Consider the following 25,816-nt stretch of genomic DNA (forward strand, 5'->3'; position numbering starts at 1 on the left):
TTCTTAACCCTAGTGGGCCACATTTTAAAGCTTTGGCTGCACATGCTTTTCTGTTAAAAATCATAGAATAATAAGACTGGAAGGAACCTCGAGAGGTCATGAAGTCCAGTTCCCTGCACTCATGGCAGGACCAAGCACCATCTAGACCATTCCTGACAGGTGTTTATCTAACCTGCTCTTAAAATATCTCCAGTGATGTAGATTCCACAACCTCCCTAGGTAATTATTCTAGTTCTTAACCACCATGACAGTTAGAAAGTTTTTCCTATTGTCCAACCTAAACCTTCGTTGCTGCAATTTAAGCCCATAACCTCTGACGGTAGGATAAAATAATTTTTCTCTCTCCTCCTTGTAACATCCTTTTAGGTATTTGAAAACTGTGATCATGCGCCCTCTCAGTCTTTTTTCTTTTCCAGACTAAACAATCCCAATTGTTTCAATCTTCTTTCATAGGTTATGTTTTTTAAACTTTAATACTTTTTCGTGCTCTTCTCCGGATCTTCTCCGATTTGTCCACATCTTTCCTGAAACGTGGTGCACAGAACTAGACACAATACTCCAGTTGAGGCTTAATCAGCGCAGAGTAGAGCAAAATTATTTTCTCGTGTCTTGCTTACAACACTCCTGGTAATACATCTATTTGCTTCTTGAGTAACTGAACTAGTCACTGTTGTGAGCTTTGATTTTGTTTATTTTACAGATCAAGATGATTGTGCGGTGTTAGAATGTAATAGGAATAGCCAGTGTATTCCCCTGGAAGGTGGTGCTACGTGCCAATGTTTGAAAGGATTTACCAGGAAGGGTAAATCATGCTATGGTAAGAGCAAGCATTAAATAAAATGTTCTGGAAATCTATAGAATCAAAAAAGTCACCTGTTTTTGTTGCATTGACATATCCCCAGCATGAGCCATTACAGGAAGGTCAATGTGATTGCTGTACAGGTTGAACCTCTGGTCTGGCAACATCTGTGGTCTGGCGGGTGCATGGATGTTCCAGGACCAGAGAGTCTCAGTGGAGGCTGGCAGCAGCTGCCCGGCTCCCTGCAGCAGGGCTGCTTGGCACAAGCCAGCAAGGCCAGAAGCTTGGTGCACCACTGCTAGGCTGCTCAGAGGGGCCAGGAGCCCAGCATGCAGAGAGCTGGGCTGGAACCAGGCTGCCTGGCATTCCAGGGAAGTGGGTAAGGGGATTGGCAGGGCAGTGAGGCTGGGAGCACAGGGGGAGACAGCCAGGAAGCTGATGGCCAGTTCAGGGCTGGGGTTGGGGGCAGTAGCAGGAGGGCCAGATAAGACCTCCACATGTCCAGCAAAATATCTTATCCAGGGCCAGTCAGATGCCAAGGGTGCTGGACCAGGGAGATCCAACCTGTATTTAGAAACATCATTTCCATTGAAAAAGATGAAGAACAAAGACCAGGAAATGGCATGGTTAATTATTACAACCATTATTTCCCCTTGACTCCTGAGTGTAAATCCTCAGCTGTAACTCTCCTGACTTCAGTTCTCTAAATTCAGAAAAATTATACCAGGGATGATCCTTTAGACTCTTACGGGAAAGGGGAGATAAACTTTGTGCCACAGTACCTCTAGCAATGGAGGATGTAGCAAAATATCAAAGAAGCTCTTCACATGGGTTTGTGGGAGCCTGGGCTTGTGGCTCTCCTAGCACATTGTGAAAGAGATAGCTATGTATGCACATAAGAATAAGAATGGCCATACTGGGTCAGACCAAAGGTCCATCTAGCCCAGTAGCCTGTCTGCTGACAGTGGCTAGCCTCTGACAAACAGAGGCCAGGGACACCATTTTATCCCCTGGCTGATAGCCTTTTATGGACCTAACCTCCATGAAATAATCTAGCTTCTCTTTAAACTCTATTAGGGTATGTCTACACTACCCCGCTAGTTCGAACTAGCGGGGTAATGTAGGCATACCGCACTTGCAAATGAAGCCCGGGATTTGAATTTCCTGGGCTTCATTTGCATAAGCCGGCCGGCGCCATTTTTAAATGCCGGCTTGTTCGAACCCCGTGCCGCGCGGCTACACGCAGCACGGGCTAGATAGTATAAACTAGCAAGCCATTCCGCACTATCTGTACGCCTCGTGGAACATGGAACGAGGCGTACAGATAGTGCGGAATGGCTTGCTAGTTTGTACTATCTAGCCCGTGCCGCGTGTAGCCGCACGGCACGGGGTTCGAACAAGCCGGCATTTAAAAATGGCGCTGGCCGGCTTATGCAAATGAAGCCCGGGAAATTCAAATCCCGGGCTTCATTTGCAAGTGCGGTATGCCTACATTACCCCGCTAGTTCGAACTAGCGGGGTAGTGTAGACATACCCTTATAGTCCTAGCCTTCACAGCTTCCTCTGGCAAGGAGTTCCACAGGTTGACTACACACTGTGTGAAGAAGAACTTTCTTTTATTAGTTTTAAACCTGTTACCCATTAACTTCATTTGGTGTCTTCTAGTTCTTCTATTATGGGAACTAATAAATAACTTTTTTTTATTCACCTTTTCCACACCACTCATGATTTTATAGACCTCTATCATATCCTCCCTCAGTCTCCTCTTTTCTAAACTGAAAAGTCCCAGTCACTTTAACCTCTCTTCGTATGGGACCTGTTCCAAACCCCTAATCATTTTAGTTATCCTTTTCTGAACCCTTTCCAAGGCCAAAATATCTTTTTTTGAGGTGAGGAGACCACATCTGTACACAGTATTCAAGATGTGGGCATACCATAGTTTTATACAGGGGCAGTAAGATATTCTGTGTCTTATTTTCTATCCCTTTCTTAATATTCCTAGCATCCTATTTGCTTTTTTGACTGCCGCTGCACACTGTGTGGAAGTTTTCAGAGAACTATCCACGATAACTCCAAGATCTCTTTCCTGATTTGTCATAGCCAAATTAGCCCCCATCATACTGTATGAATAGTCGGGTTATTTTTCCCGATGTGCATTACTTTACATTTATCCACATTAAATTTCATTTGCCATTTTATTACCCAATCAGTCAGTTTGGTGAGATCTTTTTGGAGTCTCTCACAGTCTGCTTCTGTCTTGATTATCCTAAACAGTTTGGTATCATCTGCAAACTTTACCATCTCACTGCTTACCCCTTTCTCCAGATCATTTATGAATAAGTTGAACAGGATTGGTCCCAGGACTGACTGTTGGGGGACACCACTAGTAACCCCTCTCCATTCTGAACAATGAACATTGATGCTCATGTAAAAGCCCTTGCATTTCTAGTTTCTGCAGGCTGCAGCCACTAAATATGTACACTTTAACCGGTGTGAGAGATGAGCAGGAGTGATATATTGAGGCTACGTCTAGACTTCAGTCTTCTTTCAGAAGAAGCTTTTCCGGAAGAGATCTTCTGGAAAAACTTCTTCCGAAAGAGAGCGTCCACACTGCCAAAGTGCATCGAAAAAGCAATCGGCTTTTTTGAAAGATAGCGTCCACTTCAGTTGGACACTATCTTGCATTTCAGTTGTGATTACTCTGGATGGAGTGGCCACCAGGGCACCTGTGCTTTTCCCTGGAGGCCTCTTCTTTTAAAAAAACACTCTCTTTTGCATCCACACACGGCTTTTTCTGAAAAAGCTTTTTCAGAAAAAGTCTTCTTCCTGGTACAAAGAGGTTTACCACTGTCGGAAAAGCCCCTCTGTTCTTCGACTTGTTGAAAGAATGCAATAGCAGTGTGGACACAAGTGTAGTTTTTCCAGGAAAATGGTTGTTTTTCCAGAAAAACTCTGCAGTGTAGACATACCCTAAGACTATGTAATTAGAGATGAGACAAGTAAAAGTGGATAAGGTAGAGGTTTACAAAATAATCAACACCACAGAGGAAATAAATGGGGCAATCCAGCTTGCCCTTTCACACAATACTAGAACAAGGAGACATCCAATGAAATTGGAAGTCAACAAAATTGATAAAAAGAAGCACCTTGCTATGCAACATAGTATGTTGTTGAGTCCAGGGACTTGGCAATATTCAAAACCATATTATGTATTTAAATGGAGAACATTGTACCTTTTCCCCTTAAAATGTTATCTGTTTTCAAAGACTCTATTCCTCTTTCTATAGTGATTCTGGAGTGCAAGAAAGGAGGCAGTTTGGTGATTGGGTTATATCCACATGGATCGGAGTATTTATTTAAGCTTTTCACTTAAATAGAAAGCCAGGTACTGCAGATCAGAGGGCAAGCCAGGGTAAAGTGAGAGTGCGGGTGGGTGGAGGCTTGCCAGTGGTCGGGGGCAAGAGGGCAACTGTTCTGGAACCTAGTGATTCTAAGGGGTCTGGGGCTTCTAGTCATTACCACCCAGAGCCCTGGGCACTTTAAGTCATTGCCAGAGCACTGTGTGGCACGCTCTGGGCAGTTCTTGGGGGCAGCGGATGGTGTGGCATGCTCTGAGTGGCACTGAGGGGGAGCTTCCCTTGGCTCCACCTCTTCTGCATGAGGCTCCACCCCTTCTGGGATGCAGAACCACCTCCCACACCTTGCCCAGGGGCCCAATGTGACTGTTGACTCCCTTGGGGGGATGGGTGGTGTTCCTTCCTGGGAAAGTAGACTTAGTAGCTAAACATTACATTATACCTCATACCCCTTACAACCCTTTTTTGGTTTAAATACAAATTTATTCAGTCAAGTATGTTTCTCACATAAATTTGTGCCACAACTGAGATCAGCAGGGATACTCAAGTTTGATGCCCTATGATATAAAAGAGAGGGGCTGCTGACAGAGTAATCTGCACTTCGGTTTTAGATAGGATACTCCCTCACTGCCAGTCCAAATTAGCCTTTCACATACTCCGCAAAGCCCATCTGTATCAGTGGGCACTGAGGGACGGCCGATGTATTTGAAGGTGCCTGATGGGAACATGTGGTAATGGGAGTTAAATCACTGATCACATGACATGGGCATCCAGCATTTTGGAGTGGGATGCCCTTTGGGGTGAAGTTGAGTTCAGTTTTTCTTTGAGTTCAGTATCAATCAATCAATCAGGCTGGTAGCCTAAGGAAGCCTAAGGGAGCGAGGAATCCAGCTGGGTGGGGGTTAGGTGGCTCTTTTGAAAATCACAACCTCAATTTATGGACAGAACTAAGGACTGTTTCCACTCCCTGCTCACTCTCCCCCATACTTTAGAAGCAAAAGGCCTGGTGTGCACTACAAAGTTAGGTTGACATCACCCAGCTTACATCGACCTGCTTACGTCGGTGTACATGCTCCAGCCTTGCTCCCGCTGCAGTAAATGCCCTATTACACCAACATAATAATGCAGCTACCATGAGGGGTGTCCATGTAGATGCTGTGTTACTTATGCCAGCTGTTGGTTGTCATTCTTATTAACTGTACAGCTCTGAAATTGGTAATAAAGCCATGAGACGGTTGGGGGTTCTAGCTAAAGTCCAGCTCCCCACTCCCAGCCAGGTTGAACCCACCTGGTACCTGCTCCCTATGGGGTGCCCTGGTGCTGCACAGAGATTCCCCACCGCTAAGAGTCCAGCTATCTCCTGGGATCTTAGTTCCTGCTGCAGTTGTATTCCCAGTGTAGAGCCAGGAGCCTTGATGCAATTACTCCTGTGATGGTAAGTTGACCTAATGTAGGCTGGCTTATCTTTCTAGGGTACGCAAGCCCAAAGCAAAGGTCACAGGATAGTTTGTGGGTGAATCTCATATAGTCATTTCTTTCCCATCATTTCAGCATGTTACTTGATTGCTCCATGAAGAATGTGTCCGTTGGCTTCTAACATTGTTTTTCTCATAGATGTGGATGAATGTACTCTTAACATGGATGGCTGTAATCGACGCCTGTCAGACTGCATCAATACTGAAGGTGGCTACGTCTGCAAGTGTCGGGAGGGCTATACTGGAGATGGGCTTCGTTGTTATGGTGAGGGCAACAGGGTGAATGGGAGGCCGTGACCGAAGGCTGAGAGATGAGTCTAATGATTTGGCTCAGCTATGTGTCTATATCCTGCCTACCAGCAGCAGCCAAAGCTGATTTCAATATCTAGGGGGTTCCTATTCATTAATCCAATACCGAAGTGAGACGAGTCCTCACACAGTAACATGGGAAATTCATACACTGCCCCTGGGCGCTGCCGAGAGGCTGAATGTAGAAAAGAAACTTTAAATAAAAGGGAGGGAGCTAACTAGGCATTTATCTGGGAAAACACCACAAATATGGATAATAAACATAAACCATGAGTAAAAGTCCCGCCCTAAGTAGGCTGAGCAGTGTCTTTCTTCTCAGGTTATTAAGTCCAATAATCTAAATGTCCCGTCACATGTCCATCCCTTCTATGCACCCTACTCACATGTGCTGCCCTTGGTCAGGGCAGACTCTAGAGTTGCATCCTCAGAGTTCACCTCTCATCTTGGGTTGGGGGAGGTAAAGAGGCATCTTACTCTGCTAGTCACTTGCCATCTGCCTGTTCACCACCCTGCTGACCATTCATTGCCTCTCTCCATCACCTCTGTCATTCCCCATCTACTGCCATCCACCTCTTGGCTGCGACATTTTCTCATTAGTCTCAAGTGATTTCAGCTCCCAGTGATTTCAACTCTTAGCAAGCCAGGTAGAAGAAATACAGCTTCAAAACAATTAACATGACAGGTGATGCCTATTTAGCTCGTTCTTTGACGTGGGGGTGGGGGGGTGGGGAGGGGAAGGAAGGGGGAGTGGGAGAGATCAAACCAGGAAGGTATGTAGCTTCCTGACCAGAATAACCTTCCTCTTATTCTCTTACACCTCCTCTTACTCTCACAGGGATCTGAAAATCAAACCTCTGCTTAGCAAGGTTTTTTCTGCTAACTGTGAGCCCATTCCTCTGGAACAATTTGGCACAGTCCTGCTTTTCTGTATTCCCCCAAAATTACCAACGTTGGTAACCATATTTCAGCTATCCCTTCATTTAATACAAGCATACCTGGTGTTGGGTCAAAATAAGTTGATTACAATGAACAAAATACCACTCCATCTGCTGATGATCAAATCTAAGCAAAGCAGGAGCAAACTGTATTTACATAGAGACACCCAGGGTCTCTCTCCCCTCCCAGCTAGGTGTAAGGAGAGCATTCCTTCATCTGCTTACATGTCAAGAAGGGAGACTTGCGTCAAGCATCCATAATGATCATACATACCACTACTTTGGTAAGAAATAACATAGGTTGCTGTATACTTATATTAGACTGGTAAGCTCCTCAGGAAAGATATTTACTCTACCTTATTGGCTCTTTCCTTACTGTTTGACGTGTGGCAACATCAGCAGCTGCTCGGTATTCATAGCCTCTAGTTGTCAATGGATACTTCCCCCGGTGGTTATACTTCGGTGACTAGGATGGGGGATAGGGGATGGGTGAACCAGCAGAAATCTATTGGAAATTGTTGCCATGCATATAAACTAAAACAGGTATTGAGTGTGTCATAATACTCCTCAGATAATCCTAGGATAGTTTAATAGGCATGAGCCTCAAGGTGTTGACATTTACAATTTGAGTGCATTGAAAAATGTGTTAATAATCAAATCCACTGGTTCTATTGGCCAGAACGTGGATTCTGACATCATGTCTTCAGTTCATTTCCTTTAAGGTTTATTTTTTTCAAATCCATTTTTTTTCAAGTAGGAGTGAAGACCAGGCCTGTTATCAGTTTTAGAATAATGAAAAGCTTGAGCAGGGCTTTACATGAGTCTTCATTTCCCTTTCACCCTTTTAAAATACCTTTTTCTCGTCTTTTTTTCTCTCTACAGTCTGATCAATGGCTCATTAAAATCAGTGGGACTTTTTCAGAGTGTTAACTGGGAATTCTTAAATAATCAATATAATTAACACACAATAAATCAGGCAACATTAATTCAGTGGGTCTTTTCCCATTGATTTCACGGGGCATTAGCTCAGGCTATTAGGTTAGAACAAGGTTGTTTAAAAAAAACAAAAAATCAAGGCCAGAGGCTGGCAGCATGCCTGTGGGAATGTGGAGGGAAATGTGTACACCAGCAGTAACCTTTATTTTATAGTTCAGGTTCCCTTGATATGTACATAACTAGGCAGCTCAGAATAGAGATGTTTGGGTATAAATATGACTAATCATTTAACTGATAAGTAAATGCTTATCAGTTAATGGTGCCCGTATACTCAGTGAAGCCTCTGCCCTGGGAACCTGGCCAGCAAGTGCGGGCGGCCCTTCTCCCGGGGAGAATTCCCTGCAGGCTCTTCAGTATAAAGGTAGGCTACCCTATTATACTATTTTAACACCTCTAGTTCAGAACCGCTGCACATCTAGGATTGCACTTGTACCTAACAAAAATGATTTGGAAAAAGTTAATTCACTTTATGCGTAGCAGCTAGATTTTAAAACCATAGTATCTCAGCTACTTTTTTTTTTTTTTTTTTTTTCAAAACTTGGTATGTAATGAGATGCTGACATGGAGAAATGAAACTGAAGCTGATTTTGAAATATAGAACCCTATAGAGAGACAGAAATGGGAGCCTTCTAAAGGACACCATGTTCTGCAGGATGTAGTTCTTTGTCTCAGCTTAAATTTGGAAAAAATAGAAATTGGCGAACCTCAAAAGGCTGAGTTTACCTGAAATTTCCAGAGTTTATTTGAAATTTCACATGACCTAACCACATCTTTAGACTGTGAGATTTTTTCCCCTTGTTTTTAGCATTGCTGGAAGCACTAGCTGAAGGCTTCTTAACCACCTCTTGGTCTAACCTGTGTTGCCTGATTTATTGACTGTGTGTTAATTGTATTGATTATTTAAGAATTCTCAGTTACCACTCTGAGGGTTGGGAGGTTCTTGTCCCAAGATCTGACCTAGTATTATTAAAATTACTATTCAGTTGCGACCCCTGACATGCACAGTTACACCTCTCACACTTAGGCATAAATCTATATTTGTAATAGTTGTATTATCACAGTTAGCAAAGCTGCAAACATACCAGCCTAGCAGGTAGATAGAAATAACACAGAATGACTGTCTGTTGCATCCATATACGCACATCATCCCTTGTGTTGTAATCTGAAATGTTAGACATTGTCTTCCTCCTGCTCTTTGTCATGCAGGCTAGGATTCAACTTCTGTACTTTTATGCTGATGTGACTATGTCTAAAGTGCAAGGCCGTCCTGAGAGGCATGTGGGGCTTTGGGCAACGCCCCTACCCCCAGCACCCCACGTGCAGGGCCTGGGACCACCCTCCCTGTTGCAAGTCCCACCCAACCCTACTCCTGCTCCTCCCTTTCCTCAAGCCCTACCCCTGCTCTGCCCCAACCCACCGCCTTCCCTCCTTCCCTGAGCAGCTCAGCCTGGGGGATGATGGGCTTGGTGTGGTGGCAGAAGGGTTTTCCTCCCCACCACCAGCATGTGGATCATGGGAGCTAGAGCAGCCTGCCCCCCTCCGCTATCCTCTGCCCCGCTCTACCACCCTCCCACCCCACTTCTCTATGGTGGAGGGAACTGGAGAACTCTGGTGCTGGAGAGCTCTGCTTCCCACCACCACTGAGAAGCCAAGAGCAGCGTGCTGGGAAAGGGTGGCAGGGCGGATTGGAGCAGGCCGCTCAGCCGCTTTGGCTCCTGTCACCACGGCGAGGGTGGGGTGGGAGTGGCCCCTGCTGTGGCTGTGCCAGACCCCCTGTACTCTTTCAGGCCCCTCCCATCCATAGGATGGTTGCTGCAGGGTCCCTAGAAGCATGGGGTCTGGGGCAGCTGCCCCCAACCATCCCATGCACAGGATGGCTCCGCTAATGCTTATTCAGTAGGAGTTTTGTTCCCTTTCCCTTAGTTGTATTTCTTTGCCCTCCTAATGTTGGGATGTCTTTCTTCCATAGGTTATAAGTCCATTAACCTCAACCCTATTAGCATATGCATCAATTAATTACCATGGCATTTTGTGGCTGGGAATCTGCTGATGTTCCTCATTTGAAATAGGCCAAGCTGGTATAAACAAGCATCTTGTGGTTGTTGTCAGCAGTTTAGTCACGACGGTGGTTCATCTTGTGGTATCTGATGATCTAGGCTTACTCTTGGTTGGCTGCTTTTGCTCAGGCTTTTAAGCCTTATACCTTGTTTAGCTGAGAAATTGTTCTACAGACCTGAGGCTTATCGGCTTATACTGCCTTAGCCTTTTCCTACAGGGGACGCCTGTTCAGAGGAGGTGAATGGCTACTGCTGCACTGGTGCTAGCTGTGATGGGAAATATTAAGAGAAAATGTCTGGTGTAGGCCAGGCCTTAGGCCGTCTCATGCATCTCTTGTGCTTTCTCTGCCCTTTCATTTTATGGGGGAAGCTTCTGCCTTCCCTCTCCTGTGGGGGATCCAACTGCACTTCTCCCAACACAGCAGTCCTCTGAGTAGGCCTAGCTGTCCTCCTCCCTCAGAGAGCATGTTTTCTTGCGCTTTCATCCAAGGCTGGCATGAGCCGTGTGCAGTCGGTTCCCCTGCACATGGCCCCACACTTTATTAGCCCGGTGACACGTCCTACATGAGGCGCACCCTGAAGCTGTGGTTCTGCACCTGGCAGTGGCAGTCCCCTCATCGGGTCTCTCCCCTCCCCCCCCCCCCCACAGGAGAAGAAGAGGAGGCTCCTGTGGGTGCTGGTGGTGAGGGAGCCGTGGGCAGCCCGGCTCACCACGCTGCTGGCCAGGAAACTCTTTGCGGCACTGGGGGAACAGCTACTGCAGCCCCGGGCCCAGTGTGCAGCTCCAGCATTTCATTAGTACTAGGTCCTGAACATAATCATGCCGGCCCTGCTTTCATCACACATGCTGCCAAGAACATTTTGTGGAGGGAGGCTCTGCAGCATTTCTCCCATTGCTGCCTGTTTCGACCACCGCTCTGAGCCATTCATTCTTCTAAGTGCAGACTGTTTGGGTGACAGATATCGATGAATGCCAGCTGGGGATGCACACATGCAGAGACGACACTGTCTGCACCAATACTGAAGGAAACTACACCTGCACTTGCCTCAGTGGTCCATCTGGAGCCAGGGCCAACTGTACTGGTGAGTAAAGTTAGTGAATAAGCCAAATAACCTGTTCCCTAAGTAAGGAAGGTTGAGCTGTCACAGAGATAAATCATCCAGGAAAATTCAGAATAATCATGTGTCAGGCAGCCTATGAATCCAATTAAATTGGTTCTGGATGCTGCTATTTTGCAAATTGCACCTCTCAAGTAGAGGTGGGGTGAGGAGACCCAGATTTTGATTTTATAAAGCTGGGAATGGTGAGTGTGTGATTCCATTTGTTTGAAGCATCAGTGTTCGAAGCATCAGCGACTGATTTCTAACTGTAATGGCATGTGCAGCTAATCACTGCTGTCTTCTGTCAGAGCAGATATAGTTCTCTGTTGGGCTAAAACCATGCCCCTCTAGAGAAATGACTGAAGGCTCACAATGTCAAGTTATTTGTCATGTTCTCTGTGGGTTCAGCTCCTCTGCAGAGCACAGAGGCTTGGTAAAGTCTCCCAGGGCATTATGGCTTGGTGGATAGAGCACTAGCATGGCACTCGAGAGGGTTGTCTTCTAGGCCAGGCTCTGCTACTGGCCTGCTATATGACTAAGGTAAGTCACTTCCCCTCCCTGCGTCTTTGTTTCCTCATCGTAAAATGCAGATAATAATACTGACTTTCTTTGTAAAATGCTTTGAGATTTATTGAGGGGAGGGGAAGTGCTATATAGAATGTTGGTACTACTATTGTTTAAGTCATACTTAAGCCCTTGGAATAGAATTTAAAGGACGGCTTTGCAAGAGTGCTCTCCTTAGTCACAAAAATAAGTGGCCAGGTTTTCAGCAGAGATGGGCGTGTTGGCTGCTACGTTCTTGTGGAAATCTAGCCATTAGTGTCACAATAGGCCCTGAACTTTGCTGATGTGCCTAAATGGGAGTTGATCTTCTTTGAAAATGTGGCCTTAATGTGGTCCCTGTGCTGGTCCTCTACCTAGGGGTGAATTTTCCTCTTGTTGATATACTGTCTAGTTAAGGGGTAGGAAATAATTTTTGATGCATAGCCAAGATTTTGGTAAGTGGTTGAGGGCCGCACTTTTCCATGGAGGGGATGCAATGTCTGGGATGGAGGTTGAGAGCAGACGGGAGCTTGGAGTAAGGGACTGGGATGCAGGAGAGACTGTGGGGTCTGAGAGGGAGTTTGGGTGAAGTATGGGGTTGTGAGCTGGGGCGGAGGAATGGAGTTCAGGATAGGGAAGAGGGTATGGGTACAGAAGAGGATTCTGGCCAGGGGAGGAGCATAGGATGGAGTGCAGCATCCAGGAGGGACTTGTGACATGGGAGATGGGGGGTGCGGAGGATTTGGATGGTGATTAGGGGCAGGGAGTTGGGGATCAGAAGGGGCTGGAGTACCAGAGGCAGGCTATGGCCAGGAGGCACTTACCCAGATGGCCCCTGGCCAGTAGCCCTGCAGAATCTTGAGGCAGGCTCCCAGGTTGCTCAAAATGGCTGGCTGCTCCCTCCATGTGCTTCTCTGTACCACACATTTGGGGGTGGGAGAGAGACTTTGCATGCTACCCCCACCCACTCATTGCAGCTCCGGCCTGCACCTAGAGGCACATGGAGAGAACAAGGCCATCCTCATTCTTACCAAGAATGTGGCATGCATATTTTATATAAATTGGCAAGGAGGATCTGATCTCTTTATGCATAGAAGCTCTCAACCTATGGAATTGGTGCACCCGCAACACCATAACCCTGTCCACATCCTATCTATCAGGCACATGGCAGACAACTATCAGTTGCTAGTTCTCAGAACAACATTAGTGGGAGGTTAATCCAGCCCTCCTTGGGGTAATAGTGCATAGATAGGCCTCTTTGCATCACAGAAGAACCGAAAATGCCCAGGTTTCTGGTCCAGAGCAAGCCGATTTGAGCAGCCTGGGGCTGCGGCAGACAGAGAGCCTGCCTCCGAGTCCTGGCAGGGCAGACTGGATCAAAAGGCTTGGCAGGCCTGGTCTAGTTAGAGAAAACATTCTGCAAAATTCTTAGAGACCTGTCTCTGCAGAAAAGTGAAGGAAATTGTGACATTAATGGAAGGTGCTCAACAGATTCTCATTCCCCTTTCCAAGGGTTTAATTTTTCAGCAATTTTAGCTGTTACTAAGAAATTGTAACCTGAAATAATACTTTTCAAGAAAGATGTGGAGAAATTGGAGAATGTCCAGAGAAGAGCAACACAAATGATTAAACTCCTAGAAAACATGAGCTATGAGGGATGACTGAAGGAATTGGCCTTGTTTAGTTTAGAACAGAGAAGACTGAGAGGGGATATGATAGCTGTTTTCAAGTATCTAAGGGTACGTCTACACTACAGCGCTAGTTCGAATTAATTAATTCGAACTAAGCTAGTTCGAACTAACGCATCTAGAACTAAAAACTAGTTCGAACTAGCGCGTCCACACTGATTGGACGCAGGGGGGCATTTAAGGGCAGCTGAAACCGGTTCTGGCAGGGCATCAGGTCAGCAGTTGCTTTGTGTGGCTGCTGTCTGAGGCTATCTGAGGCTCGTGCTTAAAGGGACCCCCCTGGACAGCCGGTTCTCAGCTTTTCCTGCTTGCTTGCCAACCTCACCGAGGGACAGCAAAGCGTTGGTCTCTGTGCCCATCTGTGTCGGTGCTTCCCTTCGGGGGGGACCGCCGCAGGTGGCAACATGGAGCCACGGCTCGCCCTGCACCTTCTGGTGCACGTTCTGGACTTGCTGCTGCAAGCCTGCCAGCAATGGCTCGAGGCTGCCTGGCACCACCTGGGGAACGTCAGCCCCCTGCCTCTCCGCCTGGCCGCCCTGGGGGCCCCGGCACCGGCGTGCCCCACCGTGTCTGGCGTCTGGACACTAGCACCGACTGGTGGGACCGCATCGTCCTGGAGCGCTGGGAGGACCGACAGTGGACCCAGAACTTCAGGATGAGGAGGGACACCTTCCTGGAGCTCTGCGAGTGGCTCGCCCCTGCCCTGCAAAGAAGGGACACTCGCATGAGACCCGCCATCCCCCTCCAGAAGCGGGTGGCCATCGCCCTATGGAAGCTCTCCACGCCTGACAGCTACCGATCCGTCAGGAACCAGTTCGGCGTGGGGAGATCCACCGTCGGAGCGGTGCTCATGCAGGTAAGGCGCTCGTCGGCCACCGAGCCGGGGGGGAGGGGGGCTGCGAGGAGGGGATGGGCCGCCCCAGGGACAAAGGGGGGGCGGGAGGAGGCGAAAGCGCCCCGCACCGGAGGGGTCGGGCTGTCCCGGCCGTACTACACGCCGCCAGGGGGGTTGCTTCCGGGAGTGGGGTGCGGGGCACTGCCAGGACACTCACGCTCCCAGCCACCCGGGCGCCCCACTGATTGGCGCTTTGCTGTGTCTCTCTCCGCAGGTGGTCAAGGCCATCAACCGGGTGCTGCTCCGCAGGGTGGTCCGCCTCGCCGACCCGGACGCCGTCATCCGGGGATTCGGCGCCCTCAGCTTCCCCAACTGCGGGGGGGCCATCGACGGGACGCACGTCCCCATCCGTGCCCCGGAACACCAGGCGTCCCGGTACATCAACAGAAAGGGGTACTTCTCCGTGATCCTGCAGGCCGTGTGTGACCACCGGGGACAGTTCACGGACATAAATGTGGGCTGGTCCGGCAAAGCACACGACGCACGGGTGTACCGCAACTCCTCCGTGTGCCGGCGGCTGCAGGACGGGACCTTCTTCCCCGACCGCCACATCAGGGTCGGGGACGTGGACATGCCCGTCTGCCTGGTGGGGCATGCCGCCTACCCACTGCAGCCGTGGCTCATGAAGCCCTACACGGGGCACCTCAATCCCTCCCGCCAGGCCTTCAATGCCAGGCTGACCAGGGCCCGCATCGTGGTGGAGGGGGCCTTCGGGCGACTGAAAGCCTGCTTTTGATGCCTCCTCACCCGTCTGGACCTGGCCGAGCACAACATCCCTCCCGTGGTGGCGGCATGTTGTGTGCTCCACAATTTGTGTGAGCGGAAGGGGGAGGCTTTCCTGCCAGCCTGGATGGCTGAGGCTGACCGCATGGCTGGACACTACGGTCAGCCCCGCACCGCCGCCGTCCGGGAAGCCCATCGGGGGGCCATCCGGATCCAGGAAGCCCTGCGGGAGAGCTTCCAGGTGGAGGAGGAGGAGGACTGACCTCTCCCTGCATGCCCCACTGGGGCCTTCTTCCACCCTACCCCCCCTTCCCCTTTCCCCTCCCTACCTACTGTCAAATAAAGACACCTGTTTTTCCAACAAAAACGTCTGTTTATTTCACAGAACTGGGGTGGGGGGAGGGAGGAATGAAGGTGGGAGAAGGGAGGGGGAAACCTGGGACGAGGGAGCTGGAAGGGGAGGGGAGGGAAGGGAGGAAGGGAAAGGAAAGCTCAGGGGTGGGAGTCCGGCTGCCTCTCCCGTCTCGCCACACTGCGGGTCCGGGGGCGTCGGTGGGGAATGGTTGTGGAGGGGGGGGCAGAGGGGACAGGGGGTGTGGAGGAAGCAGGAGCGGAAGCAGGAGCGGAAGCAGGAGTGGGAGCAGGGGGAGCAAGAGGGGGAGCAGGGGGAGGAGGAAATGGAAAGCGGTCCAGCAGGCTCTGGAGGTGGCCTCGCAGGGCACGGCCCTGCTCCTCCAGGGCCTCCAGACTCCTCTGGCGCAGCCTGAGGTCCTCCTGGACCCAGTGGTCCTGGAGACGGAGCTGTCGGTCCAGGAACTGGAGGTGCCGCCTCTGGTAGTCCTCCTGGTTCCTGGCTGTCCTGCTTGCCCGGGCACGGGCGGCTGCTGCAGGCGGTGTGGTGCGCCCTGCAGGCCCAGGTGCTGCAGCTGTGGTGCAAGAAGACCAGCGGTCAATTTCCCCAGGGGCCCAGGTGTGTGAAACCCAGCTCCCCTCTGCAAGGCCAGGGCCCCTGCAGGATCCCCAGCTGCTGCTCCGTGGTGGGCAAGGCCCAGGCGCACGGTCCCGGGGCTCCCTCTCGCCCCAGCCCCCCGTACACATAAGGGGAACACGAGGGTACTCACAGGTGGACGCCTCCCCGGCCTCTGACGATGCAGGCGAGCGGCTCTGTGGCGTGCCTCGGGGGTCCCAGGTCCTGGGCAGGCTGGCGGCAGGCTCCTGGCTCTCAGAGCCCTCTTCCTCCTCCTCTGTGTCCAGGAGCGGTCCCTCTGCCCCGGGGTCAATCACGTCCCGGGGGGCAGGGACGGCATGAGGCCCCAGGATGCGGTCCAGGGCATGGAAGTGGGGGCAGGCCTCCGGGTCGGCCCCTGGCAGGCAGGCCCGGGAGTAGGACTGCCGCAAGTCCTTAATTTTGCAGCGCACCTGCTCCCGGCTGCGCTGGTGGCCCCTGGCGGCCAGGCTGGCAGCCATGCATCTGTAGACGGCCGCGTTCCGGTGGCTAGTGCGGAGATCGTGGACATTGGAGGCTTCCCCCCAAACCTCGATGAGGTCCACGATCTCCGCACTTGACCAGGCGGGCGCCCGCCTTTTGCGCCCCCGGGCAGGCTCCCGGGAGCCGCCAGGCTGGTCGTGGGGAGCAGTGGAGGGCTGGGAGCCCTCGGATGGCTGGCTCATGGTGTGGCAGGTGCAGGCTGTGCAGGCACGGGTGCTTGCAGCCTTGCAACTGGCACAAAGTGAGTAGCCAGCCCGTGGCCCTTTAAGGGCTCCGGGGCCGGGAGGGGGGCAATAGAGTTTCCCTGGTGTTGGCCAGAGTGGCCACCAGGGAAACCTGGGAAGCCTTAGCCTCCCACTAGTTCGAACTAAAGGGCTACACAGCCCTTAGTTCGAACTAGCTAGTTCGAACTAGGCGTTAGTCCTTGTAAAATGAGGTTTACCTAGTTCGAACTAAGCGCTCCGTTAGTTCGAATTAAGTTCGAACTAACGGAGCGCTAGTGTAGCGCTAGTGTAGCGCCTGGGCCTTGCCCACCACGTCCGTTAGTTCGAACTAACTTTGTAGTGTAGACATACCCTAAGAGTATGTCTATACTGCATACGTAGTTCAAAATAAGCTATTCCGGAAGAAATACTCCAAAATAGCTTATTTCTAAATAGCACATCTAAACTACAGGGAAGCCTCAAAATTAGTCCGAGGCAGGCTTCCCTAATGTGGATGTGCTACCTTGATTTAGAGCCCAAGGAGGCACTGGGGAGTAATTACTTTGAATGGCCTTAGGGAGGAGTTCTTTTGAAATAGCAGTGTAGTGTCTACTCTACAGCTATTTCGAAATAGCTATTTCAGAATAGGAGTTACTCATTGTGGAATGAGGTTTACAGAAGTCGGAATAAGCCATCTGTTACTTTGAATTTATTTCAAAATAATGGAATTGCTGTGTAGACACTCTCATTGTTATTTCAAAATAACATTAGTTATTTTAAAATTACTGTGCTGCGTAGATGCGCCCTAAAAGGGTGCTATAAGGAGAAGAGAGAAACATTGTTTCCCTTGGCCTCTGATGATAATACAAGAAGCAATGGGCTTAAATTGCAGCAAGGGAAGTTTAGGTTGGGCATTAGGAAAAACTTCCTGCCTGTCAGGGTGGTTGAACACTAGAATAAATTGTCCAGCAAAGTTGTGGAATCTCCATCACTGGACATATTTAAGAGCAGGTTGCATAGCTATCTATCAGGGATGATCTAGAAAGTGCTTGATCCTGCAGTGAGGGCAGGGAACTGGACTTGATGACCTCTCAGGGTCCCTTCCAATTCTAGTAATCAATGATTCTATGACTTTATGCCTGATTCAGCTCTGGAAATAGTGTTTTAAAGATCTAAAGCTTAAGTTTGCTCTGGTTGTTTGTGTGGTAGTAATGGAAGAACATTATAAACTTTCAGAGACAAAGAAAGTATCTATTGTAGTTCCACCTTAACCATGTGCACGTGGGCAAATCTTATGGGTGAAGCTGTTTGTTGGGGTTAAAGATTCTTACTTCTTACTTCTTATCTTGCCTACAAATGCTGAAACTCTATACCAAGCTATTTTGCCAGTTTTAGCCAACAACTAATATTGCATGCATGTGAAATATTGTATTTCAGAATCTGCTCTGCAGTCTACCACTAGCACCAATGGTGACAACATTTCCATTGAACAAGATGGTTTTATGGGCTGTCCATCTTCACATGACTCCTATTGTCTCCATGGCGGAGTTTGTATTTATGTTTCAATTCTCCAAGATTATGCATGCACGTAAGTATAAACCTTTGTATCACCTGTGCCATCCTAGAGAGATGCTGTGATGGGCATTTCCTTCTAGACCAACAATGAAGTATTTTGCCATATATCATATTCAGTTGATATAACTGGTGCCCACTGTGTTCCCAAACATTGCAGTTAACAGTAGCGCTTGATTTCTTCCCTGAGTGCTTGCTTCTTTTGGCATATACAGGTTGAACCTCTCAATCCGGCACTTTCAAGACCTGATCTGTGTCGAACTAGAGAATTTGCCAGACCACAGGTCAATGTTGTCTAGCAGCATTACTAACACTTCCAATGCTTGCTGTGCTCTTAGAAGACATTCTGGTGGCTGTAAACAAACTTTATGGGACTGCAGGAAACTTGGCTATACCCATGATAAGTGAACATCCGGCTAACTAAAATCATGCCAGACCACGGATGTTGCCAGACTAGAGAGATTCAACCTGTATTTGTTTCAGAGTCTATAGTATGTCTACACTCCTGTTATGCTATGGAATCTACAAGAGTGTCTACACTCTTGCTAAGTCTACATGCTCCTGTTGCTGGCATGTGGAAAGCATACACTACCTACCCCTTATAGGAGGTGTCAAGGCTGTTCCCCACTTTGGAATGACAAATGTAGAAGTGGGAGCCCACAAAAGCACCCCAAAATCTTTTCTCTACTGGCTTTGGTACAAAATCTTCCCCCCAAAATCCTAATACCCGGACTTTGGGGAATATCCACTGCCATCAAGTGCTTTTGAATGCACAAACGGGGTGGACACTTGAAACCAACCCCAGGGCCTCCCCCCCAGCTCTTTTCCCCACAGAGCTTGAAAAAGAAAAGAGAAAACAAGCTGCAGTCTGTGGTAGCTGACTTCTAGTCAGACAGGTAGACCTCCCAGGACACAAAAAATGAACCAATACCGGTTAATAAGAAAAAGAAAACAAACTTTTATTATCAAAACAAAACTACCATTGCAAGCATAGTTGAGGTGCCTAGATGGTAAGAGCTACCAATTGATATACACTCAGAGAAAATTCCCTGGGTTAGAAAGATTCATTACAAAAGGGGGAGGGGGGGGGGAGAAAGAAAAAACATTTTTAACAGCACAGACCTCAATTCCAGGTTTCCAAACCAGAAAACAATAAAACCTGACGAGCTAACTAAACTTTGCCCTGCTTACATATTGAGAGAAGACTTTTCTTGGAGAGAGAGAGACGGCCTCCCATCTCCCTGTTATCTGGAATAAACCTCTCTCCCCAGAAAAAGGAGGGAAAATATAAAAATTCCTTTGTCCCAGTTTGAAATCCCTACCTGCATTGTTATTGGCTGACCAGATACCTGACTAGGGACAGGAGACATAGTTAACCCTTTAGTCTCCAGGTTGCTGGTCAGCCATCTTGGTTATGACAGCAGGGGTGGGCATGAGGCAGCTAGAGGGCCAAATCCAGCCCATGGCTACCTCGCCAGCAGCTCATGCTGTTTTAAACAGCTGGCTGCTAATTGCTCTGCAAGCTGGGGAGAGACGGGAGAATTTGTGCACTGTCCTTGCCACCAGCAAAATCTCTAAGCTCCCATTGGCCAGTTTTCAGCCAATAGGAGCTGAGAAATTTTGCTGAGGTAGAGGGAGAGCGAATCCTTCTTCCTCCCTCCAAGTACTGGACAAAGCCACATGGACCAGTCAGCCCAGCAGACAGGCATGGTCTCCCAGCCATAGCCTGCCTCTCACACCCCACTTCCTCTCCCGCCCACAACTACCTGCCTCAGGTCACCACCCAAACCCTCTGTATCCCCTCTCCCCACCTCCTCCAAGTCACAACTCCCTCCCAGACCCTGCATCCCCTCCTATTCCCCTCCCCCAGGCCAGAATCCTCTCCTGGACCCTGCATCTCCAAGTCCCTGATCCAGATCACAACCCTCTCCTTCACACAAACTCCCTCTCAGACCCCACACCTGCTTCAGCACCCCAGTCCTCTATCTCAAGTTCCCTTCTGCACCCCACCTGCCATCTCAGACCCCACATGGCTTCCACAGAAGTGTGGCCCTTGACCTCTTACCAAAATCTTGGAGTGGCTCCCCCCATTAAAAATTATTGCCCACCCCTGCCTTATAGCATGGGCATATAGGCAGTAAAGACTGAGTTGAGTAGAATAAGGTCACACTTGATCCCTGTGGGTATGTATCCTCCTTACTCAAGCAGTGCCTCCCCTGGCTACACTGCTGTTTTTAGCAGCATAGAATCCTGTTGCTGCTACACTATAGGAGTCTTTTCCAGAGGCAAGGACAGACAACAGCAGTGCAGAAAGGCTTCATCAGCTCCTCACTTCCAAGCCTTTCCTGGCTGTCCTCCACCCAACCCCACCTCAGCCCCGTTCCCACCACAGCCTTTCACTGACACATGTAGCTACATGCCTCTGTGAACGCAGCCTGCTTTTTGCTGCAATGCATAGCTACACATTCGCTCTGTGCCACTGCTAGAGGTGTGCAGTGTAAACAATGCCTTTGTAGGGTAATTGGCCAAACCAGAGTGCCCACAGCTTTAAAGAATATCAGATGTCTAACAGTTACTTTTCATTTCTCCTCCTACATGTATGTTTATATATTTGTGTATGTGTGTTTCAATAATAATATTTAGTCATCCACACCCCTGGCAACTCGTGTCTTTTCCTTGGTTTTTTCGGCTTCTCCCTGGGTTGGTTTGCTGCAGCCTTTTGTGGTGTTCTGAGATGGGAGAGGACACCTCCCTCCATGACCCTTCAGACCAATGCCTCTTCTCCAATATAGTACATTTACACTTCCACCTAGAAACTCAGGGATTTTGTTCCCTTTTGGGCAGTCTGTGTGAAATTATCAAATACAACAGTCCTCTAAAAAACACAGTTCATTAAAAAGAAATTGGAAGAAAACAACAGTAATAGAGATGTAGCTGTGTTAGTCTGGTCTTGCTGAAACAAAAGACAGGACTATGCAGCACTTTAAAGACTAACAAGATGGTTTATTAGGTGATGAGCTTTCCGTGAAGAAGTGGGTCTGGCCCACGAAAGCTCATCACCTAATAAACCATCTTGTTAGTCTTTAAAGTGCTGCATTGTCCTGTCTTTTGTTAAGAAAGCAATAGAAATGGTTTGCCTATCAGACCTTATATGAATACTTTCCAAAGCTCAAGAAGGCAGGGGTATCTATGCAAACTCTTAGGGCAAGGTCAAATTAAGATTCAATGTGCCTTCATTTGAGTTTCCACACAGTCTCCACCAGAGCAAACACTTCTGTCAGCCTACCTTTACTGTTTGCAAGGAGCAGAATACCACCATCGATGGGGGCGCCCTCTGGGTTCGATATAGTGGGTCTTTACTAGACCCGCTAAATCGTACTCTGGAAGATCAATCACAACAGCAATGGTTTTCATCGATATGAAGACATGACCTCAGTTTGTGGCAAGCTGGGGTATACATCTCTTTTGCACTAGCCTGATGTGCATTAAATCTTCATATGAGGTGTGTTTCAGCAAAAACAACAAGACCTGTGGTGCCTTCAAGGCTAAGAAATGAATTTGTGCATAAGCTTTCGTGGGCTGGAACCCATTTCATCAGCCCTGCTGCTGCATGCTAAGATTATTTGTCTTTAAAACTATGCACTATATGGCAGAGGACTTACTTTTTAATGGTTATTTCTATATTTGCACATTAGATGGCAGTATTTCCTCATTTAGATTGGAGCATTCAGTTTAATAAAAGAATGTAGTTATGGGGTTAGAGGTGGGAAACTATGTGTTGAGCAATAAATTGCACATGCCAAACATAATTTATTTTAATTTGATTAAAATGTTCATGCTAGAGAGTGATCCATTTGGCTTGTATGGAATGTATTGTGGTTTTACATCAAAACCGTATTAGCATTGTTCTAGCTCTAGTGAATATTTGTCATACCGTGGGACAGAAACAAGGTGCATGGTCTTAATTTAATAATTAATATTAGCGTAGCATTTGAAATCATCAGCAAAGGGCTCTATTGGCCACATCCTACTTGCTTTATTCATGGGTGGTTCTGTTGACTTCAGTAAGACCAGTTTGGTGAGTAGGATTTGGTTCTACCTTATTAACCCTGAAAGAATTTTTAAAAATCTGGTTTACATTTCATTGTTTATGTTGCATTGTTCCCTTTTTTGTATTTCACTCATCTTGGACAATAAAACTAGACTGGGGAGATCCCTTTTATTTTTCAGTTTTTAGTCAATTTCATGAACTTTTTTGTGTGTCTGGGGTCATTACACTGAATGGTCATTTTAAGACAAAAAGCGGTAACTATTCCTTCAAAATGTAAAAGATCCTGAAGATATTCATAGGAGTTTTTGTAACCCTCCCCCTACTTCCTTTTCCTCCATTGCTTTTAACAAAAAAAGTTTGAAAATAAAACCAAATTATTCAGCGAGATCTCATATGTCTTGCCTTGTCTACCTTTTAAACTGTCTTTTGTAGAAAAAAAATTGAAACTTACCTGTTGGAAGATGCTACTTTGAAAATCTCAGAAAGCTATTCTCTTATGAAAATGCCTAAAAAAATTTAATAGAAAATTAAGGAATGAAATCCCATGTATAAAATTCTTTAGAATGTTTCTATAGACAACATCTTGCTACTAAATTCTGTAGGCTGTTAGAGGAATTTCTTCAAACCCTATTGGTTTGTTTAATCCCTGTTACATTTTCCAAGAATCTTCCATAAGGGTTGCACTTGATGGAGCAACACTACAGGTGATTAAAACAGAGACATTTTTCTTTTCTGCCGTCGGTTACCATGTGTGCTCATTTGCTTTTTGACAGCTGTGTGACAGGTTACGTGGGGGAGCGCTGTCAGTTCAGTGACTTGGAATGGTGGGACCAGCAGCACGTGGAGCAAATAAAGAAGCGGAACATCGCAATAGCAGTTTGTATAGCTGTACTGTTCCTGCTGCTCCTCCTGGGATCTCTTGCTGCTTACTGTTGCAGGTAAGACTTACAACACATGTCCTAGCTACCGAGAAGCAGGTGTAATTGGGTGTAGCTCCATTGTGGTCAGTGGAGCTGTGCCAGTTGATAGCAACTCACAATTTGGTCTCGTGTATTTTGTTATTTTTTCTTTTCAGTAATTTACCCTGTGAATTATTCACAATCCTTAGGCATCTGAGCTTCTCTCTCTTGCTTGCAGCACATACATTGACATTAATGAGTGTTACACATGTCCAGGGAGAAGGAGAATAGACCCTATTATGTTTGAAGAGGATCCATAATTTGTATTGATGAGTGTTTTCAGATGCATGCCATATAATGTGTATCTTTTCCCTGTGGTTTCTCTTTGGTACTCCGCAGCTGCAAAGTAATCAGTAGGGCTTTGCCTCTTCTGTGATAGCCACACCGTTAGGTTTTTTGTGGGGGCTTGAGAATTTTCTTGACCTGGGAAGAGATCTGGTGTGTTGTCCTTCTATTACCAACGCTGTGCAATGATACTATACAGCAAAAAACAATGAATAGTCTAGCAGCAGCATACAGCAAAGTATGTGAAAGCAGTAGATTGCAACAGAAGTGTTAGTCTATGGTGATTCTGTTGGAAAAGTTCTCCCAACAGTCTCATGACTATTAGGGATTGCACAGGGATGGACTGCCTTTTGGTGGGCAAGTGCCCTATAAGCACTGTTCCTATAGATGTCAGAAGGTCTCGATTTTTCAGTCTATTGCAACCCCCAACTTGTCTGGTTTCACTGGAAGCTGAGCAGGCAGGATCAAATTCTATTTAGGAAAGGAAATTCTCATGCAAGAACGGCTATCTGTAGTCAAGGACCTCATCACCCAATTGTTCTCAGAGGCTATAGTACAATCTGATAGTATGTTTGTGTGACGGCGCGTTGGGGTCCCCCGTCTCCTGCACCCCCGAAATGGCACGAATAGACTCCGCCAGCCAGTAGAATAGAGGTGGTTTATTGCTTCCCCAGTATACAGCACAGCACAGATGTCATCAGGTTACAGGGTAGGCCTAGGATGCCTCAGCCCCCCTTGATATGGGGCACGGGTCTCGGCTTCTAACCCCCCCAGGCTTTGCTGAGGCTGCTTCCTCCATGCTCCCAGACAGAAACTAACTAACTCTCCTCCAGCCCTGCCCCCCAGCCAGGGCAGCATCCACCTTCCTTTGTTCCTCTCCATGGGGGGTGGCTGGTCAGACAGGTTGAGACACCCTTTGCATAATGATTCATCCTGTTTTGCTGGGCCATGGTACCAACTACAGCCAGTGGGGGTTACCCCAGAGCCAGCAGCATAGAAACCAGCCAGGTACCCCCACTACGTCACAGTTTGTACTTTGAGAAAACTACCCAGTGGCCAAGTCAAGACACTCGCCTCCTGATTAGTTCAGAAGGAAATAAACCTGCCTACATATGTACTTATGTGTGAATGGGTGTGTGTGTAAGATCTGAGTCTATTAGACACTAAATAGCCAGTGAAGTTAATGTAATTTTTTTCTTATTTAATTATTTATAGTATATTAGACCACAGAACTGGAGGTGCTGCCATATCTCTTATGTTCTATTCACTGATTTTAGAGCTCTGGATTTAAAGCTAATTGTAGGTTGGTCTGTTTTCATGATTTGGGATTCGAAACCATGTCAGCTGAATTATGTAAATGTAATAAATGTGCGACTTTAGGGTTTCATAGATTCTTTGGGTGCGTTTACACTGCACTCTTAGCTCATAATAAGACACACAATTTGAGTTATGCAAATTGCATATCTTATTTCAATCTAATTTCGAAATTGCTTATTTTGAAGTTTGCCACAGTCTACACAGTGCCAAATTTTAAAATAAACTGATATTCCAAAATGTCCCTTAACTCTCGTGGAACGAGGGTTACAGGGACGTTGAAATAGTGAGCCCGTTATTTAGAAATCTATTTCAAAATAATGGGCTGGTTTAAAAGACATGGCATAGCTATTCAGGATACCTCCGGTATCCCAAAATAGCGCCGCAGTGTAGATGTACCCTTGTGTGTTTAGTTGAAGCTGTCATTTTAACAAAGTCAAAAATACAGTTGGCTTTAGGGTGCAGTGATAGTCATTGATACACAATATTTTTCCCTTCTTTTTATTTTCTTTCTAAGCTGCATTCTGTTAAAAACAAAAATCTTTATCATTTTGCCCTGATTCACTTTTCTTCTTTACCAGATGGTTCTGATCAATACAGCCGTTTACCTCAACAGCAAGTTTTCAGTTACATGCTTGACTGGCTTTGTACTACAGCTATTACTGTGGCCCAACTAGATCAAAATGAAACTACTGAGCTAAAAAATCCCTATTTAACTGACATCTAGAAACCAATATTTGGATTGGGATTGCTGTTTCATTTTTCTCATAGCTGAGTATATTTTGAAGCACTGAGTACATTCCATAAACAGATAGGTAATACTCCTCTTCTCCCCCATAAAACACATACGTGTATCTCTTTATAATTGCAAGAATCTAAGGCAAACTATAGTTATTCACTTCCAAAATATATAATCTAGAAGGCAAAAGAACTGATGCATTGTGTCAATATGTTTAGTGGTAGTCGTCAAGTAAAATAGAAGTATTGTTATGAATAATATTTAGCACTTTATATTTTTATTGTGCTGTAGCTGGCTAGTGTCATGTCACTTCTATGAGGCAGGGAA

General features: G+C 47.3%; 1 protein-coding gene across 5 annotated transcripts in view; it reads left to right on the top strand.

The window, feature by feature from the left end:
• The window catches only part of EGF (epidermal growth factor), a 109,916-nt gene that overhangs the window by 62,807 nt on the left and 21,293 nt on the right, over positions 1–25,816 (top strand). For all 5 annotated transcript variants that reach the window (XM_014571590.3, XM_014571589.3, XM_006119278.4 and 2 more), the window contains 5 exons: positions 701–817; positions 5,770–5,895; positions 10,888–11,010; positions 18,007–18,157; positions 22,966–23,130. In XM_014571590.3, the coding sequence (XP_014427076.2) occupies positions 701–817; positions 5,770–5,895; positions 10,888–11,010; positions 18,007–18,157; positions 22,966–23,130 (682 nt within the window). The remainder of the gene's footprint in view (positions 1–700; positions 818–5,769; positions 5,896–10,887; positions 11,011–18,006; positions 18,158–22,965; positions 23,131–25,816) is intronic.

Source organism: Pelodiscus sinensis, chromosome 5, assembly GCF_049634645.1.
Source record: "Pelodiscus sinensis isolate JC-2024 chromosome 5, ASM4963464v1, whole genome shotgun sequence".
Lineage (NCBI taxonomy): Eukaryota > Metazoa > Chordata > Testudines > Trionychidae > Pelodiscus > Pelodiscus sinensis.